Source organism: Haliotis rufescens, unplaced genomic scaffold (genome assembly GCF_023055435.1).
Source record: "Haliotis rufescens isolate VD_foot unplaced genomic scaffold, xgHalRufe1.0.p SCAF_78, whole genome shotgun sequence".
In the NCBI taxonomy this organism is placed as follows: Eukaryota; Metazoa; Mollusca; class Gastropoda; order Lepetellida; family Haliotidae; genus Haliotis; species Haliotis rufescens.
Window position 1 is genome coordinate 904,136 of NW_025964370.1, and position 17,797 is coordinate 921,932.

At 47.8% G+C, this 17,797-nt stretch overlaps 1 protein-coding gene across 8 annotated transcripts in view; it reads left to right on the forward strand.

Moving 5' to 3' along the window:
- LOC124119790 (protein NO VEIN-like) overlaps nt 1-17,797 on the forward strand; it is an 87,323-nt gene that overhangs the window by 41,504 nt on the left and 28,022 nt on the right. For all 8 annotated transcript variants that reach the window (XM_046482424.2, XM_046482433.2, XM_046482428.2 and 5 more), the window contains 5 exons: nt 10,390-10,605; nt 10,730-10,911; nt 11,054-11,255; nt 12,187-12,338; nt 15,556-16,813. In XM_046482424.2, coding sequence (XP_046338380.2) covers nt 10,390-10,605; nt 10,730-10,911; nt 11,054-11,255; nt 12,187-12,338; nt 15,556-16,813 — 2,010 coding nt within the window. The remainder of the gene's footprint in view (nt 1-10,389; nt 10,606-10,729; nt 10,912-11,053; nt 11,256-12,186; nt 12,339-15,555; nt 16,814-17,797) is intronic.

The following is a 17,797-nucleotide window of genomic DNA, read 5'->3' on the forward strand; positions in this document are numbered from 1 at the left end:
ACACTCACTGACTCACTCGAGTTCACACTCAGATTCACTCACTCACTTTCACACTCTCACTTTCACACTATCACACTCACTCACTCACTCACATTCACACTCACTCACTCACATTCACACTCACACTCACTCACTTTCACACTCTCACACTAACATTCACACTCTCACACTCACTCACTTTCACACACTCACTCACTCACTTTCACACTCACACTCACTTTCACACTCTCACACTCACTCACTTTCACACACTCACTCACTCACTTTCACACTCACACTCACTTTCACACTGACTCTCACACTCTCACACTCACTGACTCACTCGAGTTCACACTCAGATTCACTCACTCACTTTCACACTCTCACTTTCACACTATCACACTCACTCACTCACTCACATTCACACTCACTCACTCACATTCACACTCACACTCACTCACTTTTACACACTCACTTACTCACTTTCAGACTCACACTCACTTTCACACTCACACTCACTCACTTTCACACTCTCACTCACTCACTCACACACTCACTTTCACACTCAGACTCACTAACATTCACACTCACTCACTCACTTTCACACTATCACACTCACTCACATTCACACTCACACTCACTCACTCACATTCACACTCACAAACTCACTTTCATTCTCACACTCACTCACTTTCACACACTCACTCACTCACTCACTTTCACTCTCACACTCACTCACTTTCACACTCTCACACTCACTCACACACTCACACTCACACTCACTCACTCACTCACTTTCACACTCTCACACTCACTCACACACCCACTTTCACACTCACACTCACACTCACTCACTCACTCACTCACTCACTTTCACACTCTCACACTCACTCACACACGCACTTTCACACTCACACTCACACACTCACTCACTCACATTCACACTCACACATTCACTTTCACACTCACTTGCACACTCACACTCACTCACTTTCACAGTCTCACACTCACTCAGTCACTTTCACACTCTCACACTCACTCACATTCACATTCTCACACTCACTCATTTTCACACTCTCACTCTCACACTCACACTCACTCACTTTCACACTCTCACTCACTCACTCACATTCACACTCACACATTCACTTTCACACTCACTTGCACACTCACACTCACTCACTTTCACAGTCTCACAGTCACTTTCACACTCTCACACTCACTCACATTCACATTCTCACACTCACTCACTTTCACACTCTCACACTCACTTTCACACTCACACTCACTCACTTTCACACTCATTCACTCACTCACTTTCACTCTCACACTTACTTTCACACTCACACTCACTCACTTTCACACTCTCACACTCACACTCACACTCACTCACTTTCACACTCTCACTCACACACTCACACTCACACTAACTCACTCACTTTCACACTCTCACACTCACTTTCACACTCAATCTCACACTCACTCACTCACTCATTCACATTCACACATTCACTTTCACACTCTCACACTCACTTTCACACTCACACTCACTCACTTTCACACTCTCACACTCAGCTACAGAGTAGGTTGTGGATCTCACCAAGTGGCTGGCTCTCACAGTCTCACACTCACTCACTCACTCACTCACATTCACGAGCACTCACTCACTCACTCACATTCACTCTCACTCACTCACTTTCACACTCACACACTCACTCACTAACTAACATTCACTCTCACACTCACTCAATCACTCACATTAACACTCACACACTCACTTTCACACTTTCACACTCACTCACTCACTCACATTCACACTCTCACACTCACTCACATTCACACTCTCACACTCACTTTCACACTCTCACACTCACTCACTCACTCACTCACATTCACACTCTCACACTCACTCACATTCACACTCTCACACTCACTTTCACACTCACACTCACTCACTTTCACACACTCACTCACTCACTCACTTTCACACACTCACTCACTCACTCACTTTCACACTCACACTCACTTTCACACTCACACTCACACTCACTCACTCACTCACTCACTCACTTTCACACTCTCACACTCACTTTCACACTCACTCTCACACTCACTCACACACTCATACTCACACTCACTCACTCACTCACATTCACACTCACACATTCACTTTCACACTCTCACACTCACTTTCACACTCACACTCACTCACTTTCACACTCTCACACTTACATTCACACTCTCACATTCACTCACTTTCACACACTCACTCACTCTCACAGTTACATTCACACTCTCACACTCACTTTCACACACTCACTCACTTTCACACTCACACTCACTTTCACACTCACTCACTTTCACACTCTCACACTCACTCACTTTCACACTCACTCACTTTCACACTCACTCACTTTCACACCATCACACTCACTCACATTCACACTCACTCACGTTCACACTCACACTCACTCACTTTCACACACTCACTTACTCACTTTCACACTCACACTCACTTTCACACTCACACTCACTCACTTTCACACTCTCACTCACTCATTCACACACTCACTTTCACACTCAGACTCACTCACTAACATTCACACTCACTCACTTTCACACTATCACACTCACTCACTCACTCAGATTCACACTCACACTCACTCACTCACATTCACACTCACAAACTCACTTTCATTCTCACACTCACTCACTTTCACACACTCACTCACTCACTCACAATCACACTCACACATTCACTTTCAAACACACTTTCACACTCACACTCACTCACTTTCACACTCTCATACTCACTCACTAACTCACTCACTTTCACACTCTCACACTCACTCACATTCACACTCTCACACTCACTTTCACACTCACTGACTTTCACACACTCACTCACTCACTCACTTTCACTCTAACACTCACTTTCACACTCACACTCACTCACTTTCACACTCTCACTCACTCACTCACACACTCACTTTCACACTCAGACTCATTCACGAACATTCACACTCACTCACTCACTTTCACACTATCACACTCACTCACTCACTCAGATTCACACTCACACTCACTCACTCACATTCACACTCACAAACTCACTTTCATTCTCACACTCACTCACTTTCACACACTCACTCACTCACTCACAATCACACTCACACATTCACTTTCAAACACACTTTCACACTCACACTCACTCACTTTCACACTCTCATACTCACTCACTAACTCACTCACTTTCACACTCTCACACTCACTCACATTCACACTCTCACACTCACTTTCACACTCACTGACTTTCACACACTCACTCACTCACTCACTTTCACTCTAACACTCACTTTCACACTCACACTCACTCACTTTCACACTCTCACTCACTCACTCACACACTCACTTTCACACTCAGACTCATTCACGAACATTCACACTCACTCACTCACTTTCACACTATCACACTCACTCACTCACATTCACACTCACACTCACTCACATTCACACTCTCACACTCACTCACACACTCACACTCACACTCACACTCACACACTCACTCACTCACAATCACACTCACACATTCACTTTCACACTCACTTTCATTCTCACACTCACTCACTTTCACACACTCACTCACTCACTCACTTTCACTCTCACACTCGCTTTGACACTCACACTCACTCACTTTCACACTCTCACACTCACTCACACACCCACTTTCACACACACTCACACTCACTCACTCACTTTCACACTCTCACACTCACACACTCACTTTCACTTTCACACTATCACACTCACTCACTCAGATTCACACTCACACTCACTCACTCACATTCACACTCACAAACTCACTTTCATTCTCACACTCACTCACTTTCACACACTCACTCACTCACTTTCACTCTCACACTCGCTTTCACACTCACACTCACTCACTTTCACACTCTCACACTCACTCACACACCCACTTTCACACACACTCACACTCACTCACTCACTCACTTTCACACTCTCACACTCACTCACACACTCTCACACTCACACTCACACACTCACTCACTCACAATCACACTCACACATTCACTTTCAAACACACTTTCACACTCACACTCACTCACTTTCACACTCTCATACTCACTCACTCACTCACTCACTTTCACACTCTCACACTCACTCACATTCACACTCTCACACTCACTTTCACACTCACACTCACTGACTTTCACACACTCACTCACTCACTTTCACTCTCACACTCACTTTCACACTCACACTCACTCACTTTCACACTCTCACTCACTCACACACACACTCACTTTCACACTCAGACTCACTCACTAACATTCACACTCACTCACTCACTTTCACACTATCACACTCACTCACTCACTCACATTCACACTCACACTCACTCACTCACATTCACACTCTCACACTCACTCACACACTCACTTTCACACTCACTCACACACTCACACTCACACTCACACACTCACTCACTCACTCACAATCACACTCACACATTCACTTTCACACTCACTTTCATTCTCACACTAACTCACTTTCACACACTCACTCACTCACTCACTTTCACTCTCACACTCGCTTTCACACTCACACTCACTCACTTTCACACTCTCACACTCACTCACACACCCACTTTCACACACACTCACACTCACTCACTCACTTTCACACTCTCACACTCACACACTCACTTTCACTTTCACACTCACACTCACACACTCACACTCACACTCACACTCACAATCACACTCACTCACTTTCACACTCTCACACTCACTAACTCACTCACTTTCACACTCTCACACTCACTCACATTCACACTCTCACACTCACTTTCACACTCACACTCACTCACTTTCACACTCTCACTCACTCACTCACTTTCACACACTCACTCACTCACTCACTTTCACACTCTCACACTCACACACTCACTTTCACTTTCACACTCACACTCACACACTCACACTCACACTCACTCACTCACTCACAATCACACTCACTCACTTTCACACTCTCACACTCACTAACTCACTCACTTTCACACTCTCACACTCACTCACATTCACACTCTCACACTCACTTTCACACTCACACTCACTCACTTTCACACTCTCACACTCACTCACACACTCACACACTCACACTCACTCACTCACTTTCACACTCTCACACTCACTTTCACACTCACTCAATCACTCACTCACTCACTCACTCACTCACATTCACACTCACACTCACACATTCACTTTCACACTCACTTTCACACTCACACTCATTCACTTTCACACTCTCACACTCACTCACTCACTTTCACACTCTCACACTCACTCATATTCACACCCTCACACTCACTCACTTTCACACTCTCACACTCACTTTCACACTCACTCACTCACTTTCACACTCACTCACATTCACACTATCACACTCACTCACTCACTTTCACACTCAGTCACATTCACACTCTCACACTCACTCACTCACTCACTCACTCACTTTCACACTCACTCACTTTCACACTCACTCACTCACTCACTCTCACACTCACTCACATTCACACTATCACACTCACTCACTCACTTTCACACTCACTCACATTCACACTCACACTCACTCACTCACATTCACACTTTCACACTCACTCACTTTCACACTCTCACACTCACTCACTCACATTCACACTCTCACACTCACACTCTCACACTCACACTCACTTACTTTCACACTCTCACTCTCTTTCACACACTCACATTCACATTCATATTCACACTCACTCACTCACTCACTGAACATATGATGCGTGACACTATTGCGTGTATCTCCTGCAGCTACAGGGAAGGTAGTGACTGTCGCCAATGGGCTGGCTCTCACACTCTCACAATCAGTCACTCACTCACTCACTCACTCACTCACTCACTCACTCACTGAACATATGATGTGTGACACTATTGCGTGTATCTCCTGCAGCTACAGGGAAGGTTGTGACTGTCGCCAAGTGGCTGGCTCTCACACTCTCACAATCAGTCACTCACTCACTCACTCACTCACTCACTGAACATATGATGTGTGACACTATTGCGTGTATCTCCTGCAGCTTCAGAGAAGGTGGTGACTGTCGCCAAGTGGCTGGCTCTCACACTCACTCACTCACTCACTCACTCACTCACTGAACATATAATGTGTGACACTATTGCGTGTATCTCCTGCAGCTACAGAGAAGGTGGTGACTGTCGCCAAGTGGCTGGCTCTCACACTCACTCACTCACTCACTCACTCACTGAACATATGATGTGTGACACTATTGGGTGTATCTCCTGCAGCTTCAGAGAAGGTGGTGACTGTCGCCAAGTGGCTGGCTCTTACACTCACTCACTCACTTTCACACTCACTCACTCACTCACTCTCACACTCACTCACATTCACACTATCACACTCACTCACTCACTTTCACACTAACACTCACTCACATTCACACTCACACTCACTCACTCACATTCACACTTTCACACTCACTTTCACCCTCACACTCACTTTCACACTCACACTCACTAACTTTCACACTCTCACACTCACTCACATTCACACTATCACACTCACTCACTTTCACACTCTCACACTCACTCACATTCACACTCTCACACTCACTCACTCACTCACTCACTTTCACAGTCACACTCACTCACATTCACACTCTCACACTCACTTTCACACTCACACTCACTCACATTCACACTCTCACACTCACTCACTCACTCACTTTCACACTCACTCACATTCACACTATCACACTCACTCACTCACTCACGTTCACGTTCACGCTCACTCACATTCACACTCTCACACTCACTCACTCACTCACTTTCACACTCACTCACTTTCACACTCACTCACTCACTCACTCACTCTCACACTCACTCACATTCTCACTATCACACTCACTCACTCACTTTCACACTCACACTCACTCACATTCACACTCACACTCACTCACATTCACACTTTCACACTCACTCACTCACTCACTTTCACACTCTCACACTCACTCAATCACATTCACACTCTCACACTCACACTCACTCACTTTCACACTCACTCACATTCACACTATCACACTCACTCACTCATTTTCACACTCACTCACATTCACACTCTCACACTCACTCACTCACTCACTTTCACACTCACTCACTTTCACACTCACTTTCACACTCACTCACTCACTCACTCTCACACTCACTCACATTCACACTATCACACTCACTCACTTTCACACTCACACTCACTCACATTCACACTCACACTCACTCACTCACATTCACACTTTCACACTCACTCACTCACTCACTCACTTTCACACTCACACTCACTCACATTCACACTCTCACACTCACACTCACTTACTTTCACACTCTCACTCTCTTTCACACACTCACATTCACATTCATATTCACACTCACTCACTCACTCACTGAACATATGATGCGTGACACTATTGCGTGTATCTCCTGCAGCTACAGGGAAGGTAGTGACTGTTGCCAATGGGCTGGCTCTCACACTCTCACAATCAGTCACTCACTCACTCACTCACTCACTCACTGAACATATGATGTGTGACACTATTGCGTGTATCTCCTGCAGCTACAGAGAAGGTGGTGACTGTCGCCAAGTGGCTGGCTCTCACACTCTCACAATCAGTCACTCACTCACTCACTCACTCACTCACTCACTCACTCACTCACTCACTCACTGAACATATGATGTGTGACACTATTGGGTGTATCTCCTGCAGCTTCAGAGAAGGTGGTGACTGTCGCCAAGTGGCTGGCTCTCACACTCACTCACTCACTCACTCACTCACTCACTCACTCACTGAACATATGATGTGTGACACTATTGCGTGTATCTCCTGCAGCTACAGAGAAGGTGGTGACTGTCGCCAAGTGGCTGGCTCTCACACTCACTCACTCACTCACTCACTCACTGAACATATAATGTGTGACACTATTGCGTGTATCTCCTGCAGCTACAGAGAAGGTGGTGACTGTCGCCAAGTGGCTGGCTCTCACACTCACTCACTCACTCACTCACTCACTCACTGAACATATAATGTGTGACACTATTGCGTGTATCTCCTGCAGCTACAGGGAAGGTTGTGACTGTCGCCAAGTGGCTGGCTCTCACACTCTCACAATCAGTCACTCACTCACTCACTCACTCACTCACTGAACATATGATGTGTGACACTATTGCGTGTATCTCCTGCAGCTTCAGAGAAGGTGGTGACTGTCGCCAAGTGGCTGGCTCTCACACTCACTCACTCACTCACTCACTCACTCACTGAACATATAATGTGTGACACTATTGCGTGTATCTCCTGCAGCTACAGAGAAGGTGGTGACTGTCGCCAAGTGGCTGGCTCTCACACTCACTCACTCACTCACTCACTCACTGAACATATGATGTGTGACACTATTGGGTGTATCTCCTGCAGCTTCAGAGAAGGTGGTGACTGTCGCCAAGTGGCTGGCTCTTACACTCACTCACTCACTTTCACACTCACTCACTCACTCACTCTCACACTCACTCACATTCACACTATCACACTCACTCACTCACTTTCACACTAACACTCACTCACATTCACACTCACACTCACTCACTCACATTCACACTTTCACACTCACTTTCACCCTCACACTCACTTTCACACTCACACTCACTAACTTTCACACTCTCACACTCACTCACATTCACACTATCACACTCACTCACATTCACACTCTCACACTCACTCACTCACTCACTCACTTTCACAGTCACACTCACTCACATTCACACTCTCACACTCACTTTCACACTCACACTCACTCACATTCACACTCTCACACTCACTCACTCACTCACTTTCACACTCACTCACATTCACACTATCACACTCACTCACTCACTCACGTTCACGCTCACTCACATTCACACTCTCACACTCACTCACTCACTCACTTTCACACTCACTCACTTTCACACTCACTCACTCACTCACTCACTCTCACACTCACTCACATTCTCACTATCACACTCACTCACTCACTTTCACACTCACACTCACTCACATTCACACTCACTCACTCACATTCACACTTTCACACTCACTCACTCACTCACTTTCACACTCTCACACTCACTCAATCACATTCACACTCTCACACTCACACTCACTCACTTTCACACTCACTCACATTCACACTATCACACTCACTCACTCACTCATTTTCAAACTCACTCACATTCACACTCTCACACTCACTCACTCACTCACTTTCACACTCACTCACTTTCACACTCACTCACTCACTCACTCTCACACTCACTCACATTCACACTATCACACTCACTCACTTTCACACTCACACTCACTCACATTCACACTCACACTCACTCACATTCACACTTTCACACTCACTCACTCACTCACTCACTTTCACACTCACACTCACTCACATTCACACTCTCACACTCACACTCACTTACTTTCACACTCTCACTCTCTTTCACACACTCACATTCACATTCATATTCACACTCACTCACTCACTCACTGAACATATGATGCGTGACACTATTGCGTGTATCTCCTGCAGCTACAGGGAAGGTAGTGACTGTTGCCAATGGGCTGGCTCTCACACTCTCACAATCAGTCACTCACTCACTCACTCACTCACTCACTGAACATATGATGTGTGACACTATTGCGTGTATCTCCTGCAGCTACAGAGAAGGTGGTGACTCTCGCCAAGTGGCTGGCTCTCACACTCTCACAATCAGTCACTCACTCACTCACTCACTCACTCACTCACTCACTCACTCACTGAACATATGATGTGTGACACTATTGCGTGTATCTCCTGCAGCTTCAGAGAAGGTGGTGACTGTCGCCAAGTGGCTGGCTCTCACACTCACTCACTCACTCACTCACTCACTCACTCACTGAACATATGATGTGTGACACTATTGCGTGTATCTCCTGCAGCTACAGAGAAGGTGGTGACTGTCGCCAAGTGGCTGGCTCTCACACTCACTCACTCACTCACTCACTGAACATATAATGTGTGACACTATTGCGTGTATCTCCTGCAGCTACAGAGAAGGTGGTGACTGTCGCCAAGTGGCTGGCTCTCACACTCACTCACTCACTCACTCACTCACTCACTCACTCACTCACTGAACATATAATGTGTGACACTATTGCGTGTATCTCCTGCAGCTACAGAGAAGGTGGTGACTGTCGCCAAGTGGCTGGCTCTCACACTCTCTCACTAACTCACTCACTGAACATATAATGTGTGACACTATTGCGTGTATCTCCTGCAGCTACAGAGAAGGTGGTGACTGTCGCCAAGTGGCTGGCCTGCTTGTATCGCAGTCTGGATGAGTTCCAGGAGAATGAGCAGGTGTTCGACAGACTCAAGACAACCCGCATCATCCCCCTCTCCACTGGTCAGCTTGTGTGTCTGGCCGAGATGACCGTTTTCTTGCCGCCCGTTGACTCCACACAAACTTCCCAAACTCTGCAGTTTGGCAGGAGAGGTAAGAGTGTTTACATCATCGTCCTGTCTGGTAAACACTCCTTGTTGAGTGAGGATAACAGGCTGCAGTGGAGAGAGTCCTCCTTATGTTGATGGCTACATCTGATGTTTGTTTCTTACACCAGATCCCATATCGGAGCTGCACCGCGACCTCTGCATGGTGCACTCTGGACTCATGACGACCTCTGACAGCGAGGTCAACTCTCAGGTCCAGAAACTTCTCCAGCGTGTGGGAGTGAAGCAGTTGTCTCCCCTTGACATCATTCATCATCATATCTTGCCAACACTCAAGTCTGAAGTATGGCAGGTGAGTTGTCTCCTCTTATATCACGTAATCGTAATCTTACCAACACTCAAGTCTGCAGCATGGTGGGTGGGTTGTCTCCTCTTGATATCCCTCCAGCTACCTCCTGTAAGTCAGTGTGTCTCACTCCATCGTATCGTTGCAGACCAAGTCCCGGGACATTCTCATCAGCTACTTACTGTTCATCAAGTCCCAGAGTGAGCAGCAGCCATCGTTGATCAACATGGCGGAACTCAAGTCTGTGGCTCGTGTCGTCACCAACAGTGGACTGAGGAGGCCAGCAGACGAGGCTGTGCACTTCACCCCGGCTTACGGGAACAAGATTGATCTGCAGCGACAGTTGCCAGGTGAGGTTATGCTGGTGTCTGTGTGTGTGTTGGTAAATACCCAAATGAGACCAAGCAGTGGTTGATATTATGTTATTATCTGGTTACAATGAAATGCAATCTGCCAAGTCACTCGATAACATTTAGTTGTTTTTTACAACCTACTAAGCCAAGTGTTGTGTCCCTAGCGTATTCCAGTGATGGGGACCTGTGGTCATAATGGCTGTAAGGCTTCATCAATCAAGTGTGTGTGATCCAAAGAAACCAAGAAATCTTCCCAAGGCAAGGGTGGAAAAAGTCCAGTTTCCACCCTTGCCGAGTTACATTTGGCTGGTCTAATGAGTCTATCAATCAAAATCCAGTTCGTAAACAATATGGATTTTAAAGTGCAGATTTCTGTTGACTGCAGGATTTGCAAAGGATGTGTACCGTCAACTGGGTGTAGACAAATATGTTCCCAAATCTTTTCATCTTTTTAATCCAGGTGGTCACATGATTTGATGCACTTCGTGAGGTACAACCTGTTATATTACAATTTAGATCTTGATCATCGATCAGATTGTCTTGACTGGTCTCCGCCATTTTTTTTGAAGCAACTGCAAGTTATATGAGAGGTGGAATCTGATTGGTCAATAGGAGGGGCATAGAAGGGACACAACTCTTAATAGCCACTGGTGGCATTACAATCAAGCCCAGAAATTTTCTGCATAGTTCGGCAAATGTGGAAACTCTCTTGCCTCGGGAAGATGACAACCAAGGTTGGTTGGCGAAGTGACTTAATGGATGGTAGATCACATCACATAGCAGTAATATGGCTGAGTGTGACATTAAACAACACACAAGCAATCATTAGCTTTCTGGTTTCGATAGGTGAATGTAGCATTTAGAAATGATGCATGTGGCTACTGTTGTTGGGCTGAGCTTGGTCTAAGATGAACTGTTTGTCTGCCAGGCTATGACTGGGTCCTGCTGGATGCGGTGTACCTGAACCAGGCTGTGAGTCCACTCGATGTCCACCGATGGCATGACTTCTTCCTGCAGCTTGGAGTCACCGACTTCCTCAACATCACAGCCACAGATGTGCAGCTCACACGAGAGTCTATGGTAGGTCCATCCAATCCACATACAACAGCTCACACGAGAGTCCATGGTAGGTCCATCCAATCCACATACAGCAGCTCACACGAGAGTCTATGGTAGGTCCATCCAATCCACATACAGCAGCTCACCCGGGTGTCCTTGGTAGGTCCATCCAGTCCACATACAGCAGCTCACCCGGGTGTCCTTGGTAGGTCCATCCAATCCACATACAGCAGCTCACCCGGGTGTCCTTGGTAGGTCCATCCAGTCCACATACAGCAGCTCACCCGGGTGTCCTTGGTAGGTCCATCCAATCCACATACAGCATCTCACACGAGAGTCCATGGTAGGTCCATCCAATCCACATACAGCAGCTCACCCAGGTGTCCTTGGTAGGTCCATCCAATCCACATACAGCAGCTCACCCGGGTGTCCTTGGTAGGTCCATCCAGTCCACATACAGCAGCTCACACGAGAGTCTATGGTATGTCCATCCAATCCACATACAGCAGCTCACCCGGGTGTCCTTGGTAGGTCCATCCAGTCCACATACAGCAGCTCACACGAGAGTCTATGGTATGTCCATCCAATCCACATACAGCAGCTCACCCGGGTGTTCTTGGTAGGTCCATCCAATCCACATACAGCAGCTCACCCGGGTGTTCTTGGTAGGTCCATCCAATCCACATACAGCAGCTCACCCGAGAGTCTATGGTAGGTCCATCCAATCCACATACAGCAGCTCACCCAGGTGTCCTTGGTAGGTCCATCCAATCCACATACAGCGGCTCACCCGGGTGTCCTTGGTAGGTCCATCCAATCCACATACAGCAGCTCACCCGTGTGTCCTTGGTAGGTCCATCCAATCCACATACAGCATCTCACACGAGAGTCCATGGTATGTCCATCCAATCCACATACAGCAGCTCACCCGGGTGTCCTTGGTAGGTCCATCCAATCCACATACAGCAGCTCACCCGGGTGTCCTTGGTTTGTCCATCCAGTCCACATACAGCAGCTCACCCGGGTGTCCTTGGTAGGTCCATCCGGTCCACATACAGCAGCTCACCCGGGTGTCCTTGGTATGTCCATCCAATCCACATACAGCAGCTCACCCGGGTGTCCTTGGTAGGTCCATCCAATTCACATACAGCAGCTCACCCGGGTGTCCTTGGTAGGTCCATCCAGTCCACATACAGCAGCTCACACGAGAGTCTATGGTAGGTCCATCCAATCCACATACAGCAGCTCACCCGGGTGTCCTTGGTATGTCCATCCAATCCACATATAGCAGCTCACCCGGGTGTCCTTGGTAGGTCCATCCAGTCCACATACAGCAGCTCACCCGGGTGTCCTTGGTAGGTCCATCCAATCCACATACAGCAGCTCACCCGGGTGTTCTTGGTATGTCCATCCAATCCACATACAGCAGCTCGCCCGGGTGTCCTTGGTAGGTCCATCCAGTCCACATACAGCAGCTCACCCGGGTGTCCTTGGTAGGTCCATCCAATCCGCATACAGCAGCTCACCCGAGAGTCTATGGTAGGTCCATCCAATCCACATACAGCATCTCACACGAGAGTCCATGGTAGGTCCATCCAGTCCACATACAGCAGCTCACCTGGATGTCCTTGGTATGTCCATCCAATCCACATACAGCAGTTCAATAGGGAGTCCATGGTATGTCCATCCAATCCACATACAGCAGTTCACCCGGGTGTCCTTGGTATGTCCATCCAATCCTCATACAGCAGCTCACCGGGATGTCCATGGTAGGTCCATCCAATCCACAAACAGCAGTTCACCCGGATGTCCATGGTATGTCCATCCAATCCACATACAGCAGCTCACCTGGGTGTCCTTGGTATGTCCATCTAATCCTCATACAGCAGTTCACCCGGATGTCCTTGGTATGTCCATCCAATCCACATACAGCAGCTCATCCGGGTGTCCTTGGTAGGTCCATCCAGTCCACATACAGCAGCTCACACGAGAGTCTATGGTAGGTCCATCCAGTCCACATACAGCAGCTCACCCGGGTGTCCTTGGTAGGTCCATCCAATCCACATACAGCAGCTCACCCGGGTGTTCTTGGTATGTCCATCCAATCCACATACAGCAGCTCGCCGGGGTGTCCTTGGTAGGTCAATCCAGTCCAAATACAGCAGCTCACCCGGGTGTCCTTGGTAGGTCCATCCAATCCGCATACAGCAGCTCACCCGAGAGTCTATGGTAGGTCCATCCAATCCACATACAGCATCTCACACGAGAGTCCATGGTAGGTCCATCCAGTCCACATACAGCAGCTCACCTGGATGTCCTTGGTATGTCCATCCAATCCACATACAGCAGTTCAATAGGGAGTCCATGGTATGTCCATCCAATCCACATACAGCAGTTCACCCGGGTGTCCTTGGTATGTCCATCCAATCCTCATACAGCAGCTCACCGGGATGTCCATGGTAGGTCCATACAATCCACAAACAGCAGTTCACCCGGATGTCCATGGTATGTCCATCCAATCCACATACAGCAGCTCACCTGGGTGTCCTTGGTATGTCCATCTAATCCTCATACAGCAGTTCACCCGGATGTCCTTGGTATGTCCATCCAATCCACATACAGCAGCTCATGCGGATGTCCTTGGTATGTCCATCCAATCCTCATACAGCAGCTCACCCGGATGTCCATGGTAGGTCCATCCAATCCACAAACAGCAGTTAACCCGGGTGTCCTTGGTTTGTCCATCCAATCCTCATACAGCAGTTCACCCGGATGTCCTTGGTAGGTCCATCCAATCCACATACAGCAGCTCACCCGGGTGTCCTTGGTATGTCCATCCAATCCTCATACAGCAGCTCACCCGGATGTCCTTGGTATTTCCATTCAAACCACATACAGCAGCTCACCCGGATGTCCTTGGTATGTCCATCCAATCCACATGCAACAGCTCACCTGGGTGTCTTTGGTATGTCCATTCAATCCACATACAGAAGCTCCCCTGGATGTCCTTGGTATGTCCATTCAATCCACATACAGCAGCTCACCTGGGAGTCTGTGGCCGGCCTATCATGGACTACCTGGTGAGCTGCTTTTAAAGTCTGTGTGGATTGAATGTCTCAACTGTGATTGGTGGTTCGGGTGATAATGGTTTTTTCAAGGATGATCGTAAGATGGTTTGTGTTTCGTGTTTGGGTGTTTGGGTGAAGATGTTTGTATAATTGTGTTGGTTGTATTTCAGATGGACACACCTTGGGCTCCTCTCCAAGACATGTGGCCTGACTCCAGCACTGGCTACAACATCGCCGACTTCTCATGTAAAGAATTCACTGACTTGGTCACCAAAAACAAGTACCCTGATCGTCACAAGGAACAGATGAAGACATTGTTTGAAGTCCTTGACCGAGACTGGGATGCCAAGTACTCCAAGTACCAGAATGTACAAGTGAAAGATGGCAACGGGCAAGTTCTGCGAGAGGCGGAGTCTTCGTTCTGCATAAACTTGACGAGTCTGAAGTGGATCCCCGGATTGCAGCTGTCGTTGGAGGAGATCCCGGGGATGGGGCTACGGATGCAGGAGCAGGTGGTGACGATGCAGCCGTCCCTGCTCTATGTGCAGGCTCCCAAGCTGCAGCAGGTCCTGGGCCACACCGTGTACTACCTCGCCGTCACGTCCAGCCCCCAGAGCTCCTTCACCAAGTATCTGCGCATCAAGACCACCATGGAGACCTCCACGGTCAAGGACATGCTGATAGAGTGGGGCAAGCGAGACGAAGGTTCCGACAGTCCACGGAGATTTCGGTCGTGTCTGGCCCACCTGAAAGCTGTTTACCGCTATCTTGGTGACAACCTGGGTGGCAAGGATCATCAGGACCTCTATCACAACAACCCTGTCATCTTTGTGCCCCAGGTCAGGGATAAGGATGGCAATGATCAGAACTTCATCGAGGGAGTGATGCTGGCCCGTGATGAAGTCTGGTGGACGGATCGGTCAGGCCTTTTCGACAAATACCATGACCTATTGGTGGACTATCACTCAGATCTGGCCAAGAGGTACTTTATTTGCCATCTATATCAAGATTTGGCAGATCTATTTACGAGAGGTGCAAGAATTGAAATGGGGCCATGTCTGAAGGACTTTGCAGACCTTCTCCTGCTGATGGCAACAGTGAATTCACCAAGTAACAAGATTGTCTTCTCCGATGCTCTGACTATATTTGCTATGATAGGACGAAAAGCATCGCAAGTTAAGCAGGAGCAAGCCTCAATGGGAGAACTACCTTTGCTGAAACAACAGGTTGAATCCGCAATGAAGAAGCTGAAGAAACAGAAGATCTTTCCAACGAAGAAGGACATTTGGGTGAGTGTGGACGACAACCCCATGATAGCTGACAATCCTGAACTGGAGAAGATGTTTGCGGAGGAGAAGAATGTCCATTTTCTGCAGCTGGATGAACAACGGAATCCTGGCAGTAAGAGGAAGATGAAGCGTGGCAGGGGTGAGTTGGAGGATGCAGCATAATGGCAGGTGCTTTCTCGGTTTCTTGATTTGTACATTAAAGGGACCCGTGAAGATCTGGGTTAGAATAGGTCTTCAGCAACCCATGCTTGCCGTCACAGGTGACTATGCTTGTCGTAAGATCAGTTGGTCAGGCTCACTGACTTGGTTGATGCATGTCATCGTATCCCAATTGTGTAGATCGATGCTCATGATATCAATCCCTGAATTGTGTGGTCCAGACTCGATTATTTTGAGACCACTGTCTTATAGCTGGAATATTGCTGAGTGCGGCGGGAAGCAACAATATTCAATGAGGAACATTCAGCTTTTAGAATACAGTCTATCTTGCTATTGACACAAGTTTTATATTAAAGGGTGACAAGGGGCAAGTACCTGTTAGGACGAGTATGTTTGTGTGAAATATAGAGAACTGTGTTATTCACACGAGTGGACCCTCAGTGTTTGGTCTACAGTCAGTTGTGACAGGGTCCCATAAGTGGACCCTCAGTCTGTGGTCTACAGTTGGTTGTGACAGTGTCCCACGAGTGGACCTCTAGTGTGTGGTCTACAATCAGTTGTGACAGTGTCCCATGAGTGGACCCTCAGTCTGTGGTCTACAGTCGGTTGTGAAAGTGTCCCACGAGTGGACCCCTAGTGTGTGGTCTACAATCAATTGTGACAGTGTACCACGAGTGGACCCTGAGTGTGTGGTCTACAGTCGGTTGTGACAGTGTCCCATGAGTGGACCCTGAGTGTGTGGTCTACAGTCGGTTGTGACAGTGTCCCACGAGTGGACCCTGAGTGTGTGGTCTACAGTCTGTTGTGACAGTGTCCCAGGAGTGGACCCTGAGTGTGTGGTCTACAGTCGGTTGTGACAGTGTCCCATGAGTGGACCCTGAGTGTGTGGTCTACAATCAGTTGTGACAGTGTCCCACGAGTGGACCCCTAGTGTGTGGTCTACTGTCGGTTGTGACAGTGTCCC